Source organism: Garra rufa, chromosome 21 (assembly GCF_049309525.1).
Source record: "Garra rufa chromosome 21, GarRuf1.0, whole genome shotgun sequence".
In the NCBI taxonomy this organism is placed as follows: domain Eukaryota; kingdom Metazoa; phylum Chordata; class Actinopteri; order Cypriniformes; family Cyprinidae; genus Garra; species Garra rufa.
The window spans coordinates 18,371,260-18,385,722 of NC_133381.1; the positions used below are offsets into that span (position 1 = coordinate 18,371,260).

A 14,463-nucleotide genomic window follows, 5' to 3' on the forward strand; every position below is an offset into this window, starting at 1 on the left:
AGATGGTGGATCAAACATCAAACATTGCATGAATAAAGCTGAAAAAATATGAGAATTCCTTATGTGTGTTATTACCCTTAGATATTGATGAGTGCCAGATTCAAGGAGTTTGTCCCAATGGAAACTGCATAAACACTATGGGCAGCTACAGATGTATCTGCAATCCAGGTTTTGTGCCTGATCCCACCTTGACTACCTGCTTCCGTAAGTCTCTTCTCTTCTCTTCTCTTCTCTTTGGCATGTCCCTGCTGTCTCCATGTTTACCTACTCAAAGATATCTACAAATGTAAATGGATTCAGTGTTGCTAATCACTTCAGCTTGTAGCAGTAAGACTTGCTGATTAGTCTAGCTAGCAGCATGATTTAACATGGCTTCTAACACGAACTGTGGCTGTCACGTGAGAGGAGGGTACTCTGCTGTTCAGGCATGGACATGTAACAACAAGGTTGAAATGTGCTGGCATCATTTGTGCAGTCGGTCAATGGGGCACAAATACACTCAAGCTTTCTCTGTGATTTAATGAGGTAACCTAAGTGTGCTGTCTGTGTTATTGTGATAAATATAGAGGCTGATCCTTCTCCTGGAAGCCAGCGCTTGCCAAATTACACCTCTGGAACACGCCGTCGTGTCCTTTTGTTCACAGAAGATCAGAGAGTTCTTTTAATTCTCCTTTTAGTCTTCAGTTTTTTGCTCATGTATACAGTGTGTTTTGGCTGACGGTATAAGGCCTGTCAACACAAATCTGCTGTCATCGGCTATATGTAAATGTTGAATTGTACATCTCTATAAAAAACTCAGAATTGGCCCTTTATTAGTGAAAAACTAGTATGTGAGAAAACAGCTTACACATCAACAAAAGAACAGCAATAGCATTTTTTGTAATAGTCTCAATCAAAAAGTCACTTCTGATCAATTTGATCCATCGTTGCTGTACAAAAAAATATATATTTCTGACCCCAAACTTCTGAACAGTCTTATTTATACATAATATATATATATATATATATATATATATATATATATATATATATATATATATATATCTATATCTATAAGAATGTGTCTGATATCGAGTTCTTCCTGATGTATTAACCCTAGCATATACAGTTAAGGTCAAAAGTTTACATACACCTTGCAGAATCTGCAGATCATACAAAATGCGTGTTATTTTTTATTTGGTACTGACCTGAATAAAATATTTCACATAAAATACATTTATAAAAAAAATTACCCTGTTCAAAAGTTTACATACACTTGATTCTCATACTGTGTTGTTACCCGAATAATGCACAGCTTTTTTTGTTTTGTTCAGATAGTTTTTCATGAGTCCCTTGTTTGTCCTGAACAGTTAAACTGCCCGCTGTTCTTCAGGAAAATCTTTCAGGTCCCACAAATTCTTTGGTTTTTCATTTCATTCAATTTACACCCCTGGCTTTCATTGCATTGTTTTTCCTTCTGGAGCATCAGTGAGCATTTAAACTTTCTGTAATAGTAGTCTCTCAGATGTCCTTACTGCGAAAAGATAGATCTTAAAATCATACAGTCATTGTTGGAAAGATTTAAAATACACAAAAATGCTGGAAAACTAAAGAATTTGTGCGACTTGAAGGATTTTTCTGAGGAACAGCAGGCAGTTTAACTGTTCAGGCCAAACAAGGGATTCATGAACAACTGTCACAAAACAGAAAAACCAACTGTGGATCATTCAGGTAACAACACAGTATTAAGAATCAAGTGTATGTAAACTTTTGAACAGGGTAATTTTTATTAATTCAACTATTATTTTCTCTTGTGGACTATATGTAAACATCTTTTATGTGAAGTATCTTATTCAGGTCAGTACTAAATAAAAAAATAACATGTATTTTGTATGATCCTTGTTATTTAGCTAAAATAATTTACGTTTTGCAAGGTATATGTAAAGTTTTGACCTCAACTGTACTCATTCTCACATGCTTTCTGCTTAACTGACCTCTTTGCACTGTTAGTTGTATTCTTGTCCCATGTTCTTGTCTATCATGCATCTGAAAACAATCACTTTTTTCATACACAGTGTCTGTCATGCTTTCCCCTACACTTTGTTTTAATGTAGATATAGAGGCAGTTGTTCTTTTGTTATGGCATTGTAGTCATGCATACTGTAGATGGAACACAAGGTGAAGGGAATCTCTTTTCTCTTCTGTTGTTCTTTCTCTCTCTTCCATGTTTGTGTCATACACCGTGCACACTCCTCCCCTCCCTCCCTCCTTCCGTCTCCATGGTAACCAGCCGAAACACCTGCTCTTCGTGAGGAGAAAGGTGCTTGCTTCCGATTGGTCAGTTCGGGGAAACAGTGCTTGCACCCTGTGTCCACTCAGCTGAGTAAACAGTTATGCTGTTGTAGTGTGGGCAAGGCCTGGGGTCCTCATTGTGACCGCTGCCCCCTACCTGGGACAGGTAAGCTACCTGAGACACACCCCCTGTCGCCCCCAACTGTTCTACTGGTATCATTCTCTGTGTTGTCCACTTCATTGTGGTTTGCATGTGTGTTCCACAGCTCTGCTATGTAGATGCTTTTACACGCCATCACTCTGTTTTTGTTAGTACTGCTGTAGATTTTAGCGTTTTCATACACACTTCTTACCTCACATTTGTATTTGCCTACTTGTAAAGCCTGCAAAATTAGTTAATTTTTGTATTTTTTCACTTTTGTTAGTGATTTTGTTAGTAATTTTAATCAATGAAATTAAAACAGACCATCAGATAGATAGATAATAGATAGATGGATTAAAAGATAAACAGTCAGATTAGACAGATTGATGGACAGATTGATTGTTAGAGATGGATGGATGGATGGATAGATAGATAGATAGATAGATAGATAGATAGATAGATAGATAGATAGACAGACAGACAGACAGACAGACAGACAGACAGACAGACAGACAGACAGACAGACAGGCAAATGGATGGAGGGATATAGATGAAAGATTGATGGGCGGATTGGTTGTTAGAGACGATTGGATGGATGGATAAGCAGATAGATAGACAGATACATAGATAAATCAATAGATGGACAGATAGATAAACAGACAGACAGACAGATAGATATATAGACAGACAGATACATAAATCAATAGATGGATAGATGAACAGGCCGACAGACGAATGGATGGATGGATGTATAGACAGACAGACAGATACATAGATAAATCAATAGATGGATAGATAGACAAACAGACAGACAGATAGATATATAGACAGATAGACAGATACACAGATAAAACAATAGATGGATGGATAGACGAACAGACAGATAGATAGACAGACAGACAGATAGATTGGACACAGATGAAAGATAGATAGATAGATAGATAGATAGATAGATAGATAGATAGATAGATAGATAGATAGATAGATAGATAGATAGATAGATAGATAGATAGATAGATAGATAGATAGATAGATAGACAGAGAGACAGACAGAGAGACAGATACATAGATAAATCAATAGATGGATAGATAGATAAACAGGCAGACAGATAGATATATAGACAGACACATAAATCAATAGATGGATAGATAGACGAACAGACAGATAGATTGGACACAGAGAGATGAAAAATAGACAGACAGATGGATGGATAGATGGATAGACAAACAGATAGACAGATACATAGATAGATGAACAGACAGACAGACGAATGGATGATGGATGGATGAATGGATAGACAAACAGATAGATAGACAGACACACAGATACATAGATAAATCAATAGATGGATATATAGGTGGATGGAAAATTGGACAGATTGATGAAAAAATGATAAACAGATAGATGAATGGATGGACAAATAGATAGATAGATAGATAGATAGATAGATAGATAGATAGATAGATAGATAGATAGATAGATAGATAGATAGATAGATAGATAGATAGATAGATAGATAGATAGATAGATAAAATTAAGTGTGTAAACATGTTGTTGAGCATTTTTCTTTCTCTCATAGCTGCATTTAAAGACATCTGTCCTGGAGGAATGGGTTACCATGTCACCACACCATACATTTACAAGCCCAAACCTCCTAACGGACACAGCCAGACAGACACTCACGTGCAGAACAAGCCCACCATCAGACATCAAGCACCTGTGGATCCTCCCATGCCCTTCCCCACCCTACAGCAGCCCGTAGAAGCTCTCAGCATCACAGAGAGGCAACATCCTGGTGAGTCACAGGAGTTATTAACCAAACAGGACACAAACTATGAATGACTTTATGCTGCACTATTTATTCAACAGTCTGAAATTATATCTGTAAATATGCAGACATTGTGTTTTGTTTGTCTTATTTGCCTCATGCTGAAGTATTACAAACACGTGTGAAGGAAACCAGCCAGATTTGGGTTTTTGATGCTAAGTTTATTTACATGATGGTATGCCTAGATGCATTTTATGAAGGAATGGCATACACACTATAACTACACCAGCAAGAACTCTTTCACCCTCCTCCCTGTCCTTCTTTTCTTCTCTTTTAAATGTCATCACATGCACACTTGGCACCAGGCAATGGAATGAGACTTGGCACCGGTCTGGGGAAGACTGAGATCCAGAATGTAGCCAAGCCTCTGTTGTTCCTATAGAAAGTGAACACAGGACTGTTCTCTCTTTGGCAGAGACAGAGAGTCATTAGTATTGCTTCCACCTTGCAAAACCAATGTCAAAGCTGATGAAGGATTCCAGAAGATCAGTGCATCGCATCATATTTTCTCCTTTCACTACTCTCGCACAAAATGAACTGCACAGATTTTTATAGCCTCTCTGCAAAAGCAGCCCATAAAAGCATTGCACAGCTGAAAAGTGTGGTGGAGGTGGGCCAGGTTCCGAGAGAAAGTATTTGTCCTTGGGCTTTATTAAGTTTTGTCCTGTTGCTGGGAGACCGTGTTTCAAAGTTGCTCTGGAACTAAAATTGCTCCACTCAAGTTCACCCTTTTATACACTACATGACTCATTTTTATTTTACATTTTATTTACATTTATTTTATTTTATTTTATTTTATTTTATTTTGTGAATTCAGATGCATAGCTGGCAGCACTATTTTACTGAATTTGCAAATGTTTGATTATTTGTTTAATAGCTTTGTGACGCAATTTATTTTTGTGTTTTTATATGACATAATGGCCTGCTGTAGTACCCACAGTTCCCCGGCAGGTAGGTTGGGTTTGATTCTGCAGTAGAGATCAGCTAAATACGCTGCACAGCTGATGCTGATGCTTTCACGCACACGTCAATGCAGCACTGCAAAACTGGCAGCAGAACTGCAGACATTCAAAGCATGACATCATCATGTCATCTCTACTGCATGACCGCTCTGTGCGCTCAGCATTCTGCTCCTACAGATGCGTGTATGTGTCAGTCTGTGTCGTTTTCTTTGTGTATGATTGTGTATGTTTTTTCAATGAGCCAACATTAACATTTAGAAAAGAGCAGTTTAAGACTTAAATGGCTTAATATAACAAATTATGTCTTTTACTAAAATATGTAGTAAAAACCCATGAAAGATTTATGTTATTTAAAAATCCACATTGTGTCATACTTATTTTGGACTAAGGGAGACGCCATTATTTCGATGGCGTGATATGATTCCACTCTGTAAGCTACTGGCGCTACCTTTTGCTGTTTTTACTGCAACACAACTCGGAAAATAAAATACTGATACGATGCAACATTGTATGGCTTTTGGCTGTAATTTTCAGTCGAAGGGCAACAAGAGAAGCAATGTAAGTCTTCACTGCTTTCTTAGCGCCCCCCATAGCCCAAAATATGTATAAAACGATGTGGATTTTTACATAACGTACATTTTCATGGGTTTTTAATGACGTATTTCAGTAAGATATATAATAATTGATGTTTAAGTTGCAGTTTATAAGATTTAAAGTTTAAGATTTATGATTTGGTTATCTAAAACGGTAAAAAAGCTTGCTTTTATTATACTCAAGATTGGTCTAGACATGCAGTGTTTAATTGGTTTGCACCTAAATGTCTCTTCAGTTTATGAAAGACCGAGATTATAAGACACTATTATTATAAGAGCACTCTCAAATGATGTAATTAGAGGAGATCTTTTTATGTGATCAGGTCTTTGAGACCCTTTAACAGCTCCGTTTAGGAAAGCATGACTTTCTGATGAGGTAAGGAAGCTTATTTTGGTGTTTCTGGACTATGGGTGGAACAAAAAATAGTTTTGATTTCACCCTTCAGTGGCAGATTGTCACACTGGAGGAACCCTGTGAAGAACCTCTAGGTACCCTTTCAGTTCTCTGATGAATGTGGAACCCAGGGAGCTCACAAGTTCCTTCAATAAATCCAGTTTGTAAATGGTTCCTCCATTAACCCTGTGAGGTTTTGATTCACTGAAAAAAATATCCGCCTTATTTTTCCATAAGAGCGGAAGTGGCCATTTGTAAATTTTAAGGGTTTGGCCTCTGATATTTGAGGGACTCTCAAAAGTTGCCTAGATGCCAGTGTAGCAATCTAAATAACCCAAATTTGTTCCACAATTATTTATATTTTTATGGTTTCACTCTCTTCCCAGAACTAAATCAAGAAGGTATGTGTGGTGTAGGATGTGTGTGTGTGTGTGTGTGTGTGTGTGTGTGTGTGTGTGTGTGTGTGTGTGTGTGTGTGTGTGTGTGTGTGTGTGTGTGTGTGTGTGTGTGTGTGTGTGTGTGTGTGTGTGTGTGTGTGTGAGAGAGAGAGAGAGAGAGAAGAGGGTAGGGTTGGAGAGATTGCATCTTGCTTTCATCCATTCAACTTTAAAGACTCTGTCCCAATTGCCACCTTTAGCCCTTGTGGTCCATTTCCACACTTTGAATTCTGCATTAGTACCACCTTGTCTCAGGGACACTCTTCTGTCTAAAATCTAAAGTGACAAAGAGTATCTGGGATTTCTCAGACATTGCAAGACCGCATGTATGCCTCAAATGTGCCATTTGGGACAGGGCCTAAAACATTTACATCTCCGCCCACTTTAACGCCCCATGCAGTCAGAGCCAAAGCAGACTGAATTGCTTATTCCTTCGCTTTAGTTGCCAGTAAATTTGCTATATCTCTTTGTGGATCAGTCGATTACTGTGTTTTGTTCCTTTATCTGTTTGAAGGAGATTTATATCCACATGAGTGTTGATAGGTCAGTAATACAGCCTGGACAGTCCCAGCTTTCACCCGGTGTGTCTACAATCAGGATGGAGCCTGCCCTCCCAGGTCTCAATCCCACTTGTACTTGCATATCCCATAAACACATCTTCACCTCTTATACTTTTATAGTTTGCATAAACCCACTGGTTTATGCAAATATTTCTCAAAGCAGTCTTTGTGACTGGATTGATGCTGTTTAAATTGGGATGTGTATAAGTGGCTTAAACAAACACATCCAGATGTTGACAATGAATGGTTGATCTGTTATCTGCCACTGTGGTGCCAGATGTGGGACATATTCAGTTTATGTTTGTCGTATTAAGAGAGATCATGCAATCTTTTTTGTTTTGTAAATCATGTCCATGGTATGTAGCAGGACTGATTGTGGATTGTCTTAAATTTCTTTTCTTTCTCTTCCTATGTTGCCCAATTTCCTGTCACTCTCCAGAGGTGGTGGAGAAGGTGTCACCACCTGCTCCAGTGGCACTTCCACCCTCCATAGAAAGTCAGGACATCTCCCCAACACAGCTGGCAGGTGAGTCCTCCATCCATCCATCCATCCATCCATACATTCATACATCCATCCATCCATCGATGTAATGTATATTTGGGATGCACAATATTACTGATCTATAATTATATTACTGTTTAAGCCAGAAAATTACTGCTTTGTATAAATAATTTAATGTTGATACACCACAAAGCTAAGCTGAAACCATGCTAGAATCCATCTATATACTGCTCTTTGGTCATATTTCAAGATCATGTCTTTAAAGGAAGGATGCTCCTAACGCTTTCTTTTAAAGCATGTAACGGAATAAATAAACTGAACAGACTGCTTAGTGAAACTTAATTAGATCTTTTATGCTCTTTCACCTCTTGTTGATTTTTCTTCTTAACTTTAGTTTTATTATTAATCCAGGAAGTGGTAAGCAGAATGTTCCACTTTCTGAGGTCAGAACAGGCCACAACAAGCAAGGGATTAATTATGAAGTTGCTAAGTTATTTTTGTTCTTTGTTTCTTAGCAGATACCTATCACAAATCCTAACATGTATTTATTTATTTATTTACTTAAGTACTTCATTATTTTTTGTTAACACCAAGGCTCTTTTCTGCTGCAGCATATCTGCTGACACAGGGTTAATAAGCTAGCTTATGCAATACACATTCTTCAGATACATGTTTGCTTCAGCCATTGTTTCCTTCCCTCAGAGAAAGAAAAATTCATACCAAAGCCAATAAATTTCTGCTTCCAATAAGTGATGGAATGCATGACTTTAAAAGTTAATTTAACCCTCCATTTATTAGTCTCTGATGTATATTTAATGCATTGCCTTTACTGTGATAATGCAAAAAATGATTTTTTTTTCTCTCTCTCTTCACAGAAATTGACGAGTGTCAAGTGAAACCTGATATCTGTGGTGCAGGAATCTGTTATAACACTGTTGACAGCTACAAGTGCATCTGTGATGATGGCTATAGAATAGACAGTGAGGGCACCACGTGTGTAGGTGAGAGTTCAAAGGTTAAACTACTAATACTGTAGATCTCTACATATATTACCATTAGAACTGGCTGTTGGAAAAGGGGCTCTTGCATATGTAACGGTTCCATAAATCCATGATACGTTCATTTGATATAGTCAGTCATTCATTAAATGGGCAGCGTTAGTTTGTCAAGGAACCTCTTAAAGAAATAGTTCACCCTAAAATGAAAACCCACATTTCCAAATGTGTTACTTTCTAACTTCATATCTTCTGTGGAACACAAAAAGTTGTTTTGAAAAGGTTTTTGTCCACACAATGAAAGTCAATGGGGTAAAACAACAACAAAAATCTTGTTCTGTGGCCTGGCCGATTATCAACGCCAATATTAAGCATTTTAATGGTCATTTTCAAAAACAATTTGCCGATAAAATAATTTAAAAGTATTTAAAGAAAGTTTGTCTCAGAGCCCTTGCTGTTCTTAATTTTGACATTAATTTTCGTTTTTTCACCAGATATATATTTAAAATATCACAATGTTCAAAATATCATTTATTGGTTTATTGGTCTACTTAATCTGTAATAATTGGTATCGGCATTGGCCCTGAAAACACATATTGGTCGACCCCCTACCATAGAATACAGTATTTTTGGGTGAACTTTCCATTTAAGAAAAAAAAAATGAACTTCAAACATAGTGACTACAGTGCTTGTTTTATGTAGAAACAAAGCCATAATTTGGAAAAATTACCATTTACAGTCGAGGACAAAAATTTACATACACTTTTGAATCTTCAAAATGTTAATTATTTTACCAAAATAAAAGGGGTCATACAAAATGCATGTTCTTTTTTATTTAGTACTGACCTGAATAAGATATTTCACACAAAAGACGTTTACACAAAATTATCCTGTTCAAAAGTTTACATACACTTGATTCTTAATACTGTGTTGTTACCTGAATAATCCACAGCTTTTTTTTTTTTTTTGGTTTAGATAGTTGTTCATGAGTCCCTTGTTTGTCCTGAAAGTTAAACTGCCCACTGTTCTTCAGGAAAATCCTTCAGGTCCCACAAATTATTTGGTTTTTCTGCATTTTTGTGTATTTGAACCCTTTCCAACAATGACTGCATGATTTTGAGATCCATCTTTTCACAGTAAGGACTCAAATTCAACTACTACAGAAGGTTCAAACGCTCACTGGTGCTCCAGAAGGAAAAACAATGCATTTAGAGCCAGGGGTGTAAACTTTTGAACAGAATGAAGATTTGTACATTTTTCTTATTTTGCCTAAATATCATTTATTTTTTATTTTTACTACTGCTCTTCAGAAGCTACAGGAGAAACTTACAGTACATGTTTCAATAAGTTACATTTACCATGATCTCCAAATTCAAAAAGTTTTTACCCCCTGGCTCTTAATGCATAATTTTTTTTCATCTGAAGCATCAGTGAGTGTTTGAACTATCTGTAATAGTTGCACATGAGTTCCTCAGTTGTCCTCAGTGTGAAAAGATGGATCTCAAAATCATACAGTCACTGTTAAAAAGGGTTTAAAGGGTTTTCTGAAGAACAGTGGGCAGTTTAAGTTCAGGACAAACAAGGTACTCATGAACAACTATCACTAAACAAAAACACAGCTGTGGATCATTCAGGTACCAACACAGTATTAAGAACCTAGTGTATGTAAACTCTTGAACAGGGTCAATGTTATAAATTAAACTATTATTTTCTCTTGTGGACTATATGTAAACGTCTTTTATGTAAAATATCTTATTCAACTAAAAAAAAAAAACATGCATTTTGTATGATCCCTTCTTATTTTGGTAAAATAATTAACATTTTGCAGATTCTACAAGGTGTATGTAAACTTTTGATCTCAACTGTTTATATTATTTTGCTCATTTCACTTCATTTTTAGACACCAATTTAGTCTAAGTCTTACTCTATAAAACTTCTGTGCTTCTAAATCCAGATGGTGGCATCTCAGTACATTATATCCTACGAAAATACTGGATTTAAATTGGAATTTGTGTCTTATACTGCCTGCAAAGACAGATCCATTGATTACCTGATGATTATTTTTTGACAGATGTCGACGAGTGTGCAGAGAGCCCAAGTTTGTGTGCTAATGGTCGCTGTCAGAACACTCCAGGCGGATTCCTGTGTGTGTGTGAGCTTGGCTTCATGCCTAACAAGAAGGACACCAGCTGCTCCGGTAATTACAAGACTGTCCCAAATAAACTCTCACAAACTAACAGAGTAGGGTTCACAATCTTTGACTGGTACATAGATTTACTATTTAATTTCTTCCGCTCTTTCTTTTAAGAATCGTTTATTATCAATTATTTATTTTGTGGCCATGTTAGAAGAGAAGAAACATGGTCGTTTGGAAGTCGGAAGGTCTGTATTTTTCCTCGTGAGCCATTACCAGTCCTCTCTCCTTCCACTTTCTTGGCTCTTATTTTGATCCAGACAGATCAGCAGTCATATGAAGTCTGCTTTTGGTCTTGAACCGCAATGTGGTCGTCTAAATACAGGCACAGCTCTGTCTCTTTCTCAACTCCAAATGCATCCGGTGTGTGTGTGTCATTAGCTGGTTTCAGGGTTTGCAGACGATGTAGAAACCACCTCCCTGTGACACACTTTGAGGTTTGCGGAGGAAGAAGAGAGGTATTATCGTACCCTCAACCGAGTCACCCAAATACCTCAGCACTGCTGCAGATGAGGAAATGTTCACCGTACTTGGAAAACACATCTTCTCCTCATATTAGGAAATCCAGAGTACAAGAGATCCGGAAACTTCTGCCCAGAGTTACTCATTACATCCATTTAAACTGATATGGCCAGCACTTTGGTTTCTCTGGTTAACTGGTTTAACAGTTCCAGTAATATCCTCTTTTAGTTTCATAGCAGCTACACATTTAGGAATGTGTCCCACCTTAATTCCGCAATCCGGAATTTGTGAAACCGCTACAGAATGGGGAGAGTCCACTCTTTAATGCAGTTGTTTGTTTGCTCAAGCCCAGTCTATGAGAGAATACATTTAATTTTACTCTTTGATTATGCATGATAATGGCTCTTTATAAGCAGAAATCCAATCACAAGCCAACCGCATCTACACAAGTGGCCATTAATAATGCACCTTTTTTTTGATATTGTCAGCTTGATTGCACAGATACTATTTGAACTGAACTGACTTTAACTGAAAATTGACTGTTTACCGTTGTCCTTTTGCTTTATTACACACTATTTTCCTATTTAAAACAGTAAAGCTGCTTTGACACAATCTGTATTGTTAAAAAGTGCTATATAAATAAAGATGACTTGATTTTTCAAGCGGCAGAACAGAATTCGTCACACATGATCACGGAGCTCCTTTCTTTTTCAGATTTGTTTAAAACGTTGTGCTTCACAGATGTTGTACATCTTCCATTAAGCACCACACTGTGCCTATAACACCGCTAAACCACAGCTCCAGTGTTCTTTGTAAATTTAGGGTTACTGAATTCTAGTTTTAGGTATTGCAGATTTGTTATGTGAGTTTATACCCCAGTATGTGACCTTGTAAGTCAAAGAACATTGTAAAACATAGTTTTAAGTGTTGAAAATGTGTCCTCATAAATACAGCTGTCTGCTTTAATGTAAAGCTCTTTAAAAATCTGTTGTGGTTGTGATTAGGTGATGTGTTTTCACACTCTAACTGCTTTAATGTAACACATCCATTCAGTGTAGAGATGAAGTGTCTTTGGCAGCCTTTGGAAGCAGTAATAAAGGCGAATGGATGGTTGAACTTGTAGAAAGAAAAAGGAATGGTGCCGTCATACATCATGGCATCGCTATCAGAGTGGTTTCTCAGTTAAGATGTTTTTCCTTAAGTAACTTCATTAATAAAGGTGTAGCAGCGAGACGGGAGGACTAAATGAGCTTTCCTGCACCTGAGTCGATAGTTTCCTGTTCTCCTCACAGTGGGACAGCAATAACACCCATCTATAACAACAGACCCTCCTATCAAACCTTCACAGCTGGCACAAGTAGACTCTCCACTGGCTGGATGGATTTTATGAACTTGTATATGATTTTAAATCAGTCTGTTTATTTCATCTAGATATTGACGAATGTCTGGATTGGAGAGTGTGTCCGTCCGGTCTCTGCTATAACACTCTTGGATCTTTCATGTGTTCTCCTTGTCCGGATGGGTTTGAAGGGAGAAATGGCCAGTGTGTTGGTAAGAAGCCTTTTTTTTTTTTTTTTTGCCTCAATGCAATGATATGTGTTTAGCACAGCTGCTTTTTGATATATGAGGGGGCCTTTATAAATGTGACCCACAGAAGTGTCTTTCTTCAGATGTATTGTGTGCATGACCTTCTCTGTGCAGATATAAATGAGTGTCTGGATGAAAAAGTATGCGCTCATGGTCAATGCTCCAATCGGGAAGGCTATTTCGTTTGCATGTGTGATGAAGGGTTCTCGCTCACTTCTGACGGCAAGGCCTGCATAGGTAATATCCATCCACAGTTCAGCAGCTTTTTGTATTTTTCAAAGATTTTGTTCTAACGGATGACAGATAATTCAAGTTTTTGTTTTGTTGTGACTTGTTTCATTTTGTTTTATGTTTCATTTTGTGTTGGTTTCATTTATTGCTTTTTTGTGTTTTTGTTTGCATATCACACAGCATGGCTTTTGATGTGCGGTTTGACAGTATTGTGAATTTCATCATTGTGGTTGTTAAACCATCATGTTAAAGGAGTAGTTCACTTTCAGAACAAAAATTTACAGATAATGTACTCACCCCCCTGGTCATCCAAGATGTTCATGTCTTTCTTTTTTCAGTCGTAAAGAAATTGTTTTTTGAGGAAAACATTTCAGGATTTCTCTCCATATAATGGACTTCTATGGTGCCCCCGAGTTTGAACTTCCAAAATACAGTTTAAATGCAGCTTCAAAGGGCTCTAAATGATCCCAGTCGAGGAAGAAGGGTCTTATCTAGCAAAATGATTGGTTATTTTCTAAAAACATTCACAATTCATATACTTATATACTTATAATCCTTACACAGAGTACACACAGAGCTAGACAAGATGAGCATTTAAGGTTAAAAAGTATATAAATTGTCATTTTTTATTAGAAAATAACCAATCATTTTGCTAGATAATACCCTTTTTTTTCTCGGCTGTGATCGTTAAGAGCCATTTGAAGCTGCATTTTGGAAGTTCAAACTCGGGGCACCATAGAAGTCCATTATATGGAGAGAAATCCTGAAATGTTTTCCTCAAAAAACATAATTTAATTACGACTGACAGAAAGACATGAACATCTTGGATGACAAGGGGGTGAGTACATTATCTGTACATTTTTGTTCTGAAAGTGAACCACTCCTTTAAAGGATTAGTTCACTCCTAAATTAAAATTTTCTGATAATTTACTTACACCTATGTCATCCAAGATGTTCATGTATGTTTCTTCAGTCAAAAAAGAAATAAAGGTTTTTGAGGAAAATGTTCATATAGTCCATATAGTGGACTTCAATGGTCGCCAATGGGTTGAAGGTCCAAATTGTAGTTTCAAAGCAGCTTCAAAACGCTCTACACTAAGAGCCTTATCTAGTCTCATGTCATTTTCTCCTCCAACTTCAAAATCTTCCGACATCGCTGTTTTACCTTTTTTTTTGTAAAGAGCGTTTGACTTTCTTTGCATTTTCGCAATGTAAACACTGGGTTGGTACTTCTGCCTATGTCATGCGTGACCTTTCCAACATGACTGCGTAATGCATGAAGTCGAGCTAGTGCAAGATGAGTA

General features: G+C 37.2%; 1 protein-coding gene across 5 annotated transcripts in view; it reads left to right on the forward strand.

Moving 5' to 3' along the window:
- The window catches only part of ltbp1 (latent transforming growth factor beta binding protein 1), a 117,320-nt gene that overhangs the window by 74,748 nt on the left and 28,109 nt on the right, over positions 1-14,463 (forward strand). For 2 of the 5 annotated variants that reach the window (XM_073826461.1, XM_073826464.1), the window contains exons 10-19: positions 82-204; positions 2,270-2,437; positions 3,994-4,209; positions 5,174-5,193; positions 7,143-7,245; positions 7,628-7,714; positions 8,566-8,691; positions 10,757-10,882; positions 12,773-12,892; positions 13,043-13,165. In XM_073826461.1, the coding sequence (XP_073682562.1) occupies positions 82-204; positions 2,270-2,437; positions 3,994-4,209; positions 5,174-5,193; positions 7,143-7,245; positions 7,628-7,714; positions 8,566-8,691; positions 10,757-10,882; positions 12,773-12,892; positions 13,043-13,165 (1,212 nt within the window). The remainder of the gene's footprint in view (positions 1-81; positions 205-2,269; positions 2,438-3,993; positions 4,210-5,173; positions 5,194-7,142; positions 7,246-7,627; positions 7,715-8,565; positions 8,692-10,756; positions 10,883-12,772; positions 12,893-13,042; positions 13,166-14,463) is intronic. The other 3 variants (XM_073826465.1, XM_073826462.1, XM_073826463.1) reach the window with 2 other exon arrangements.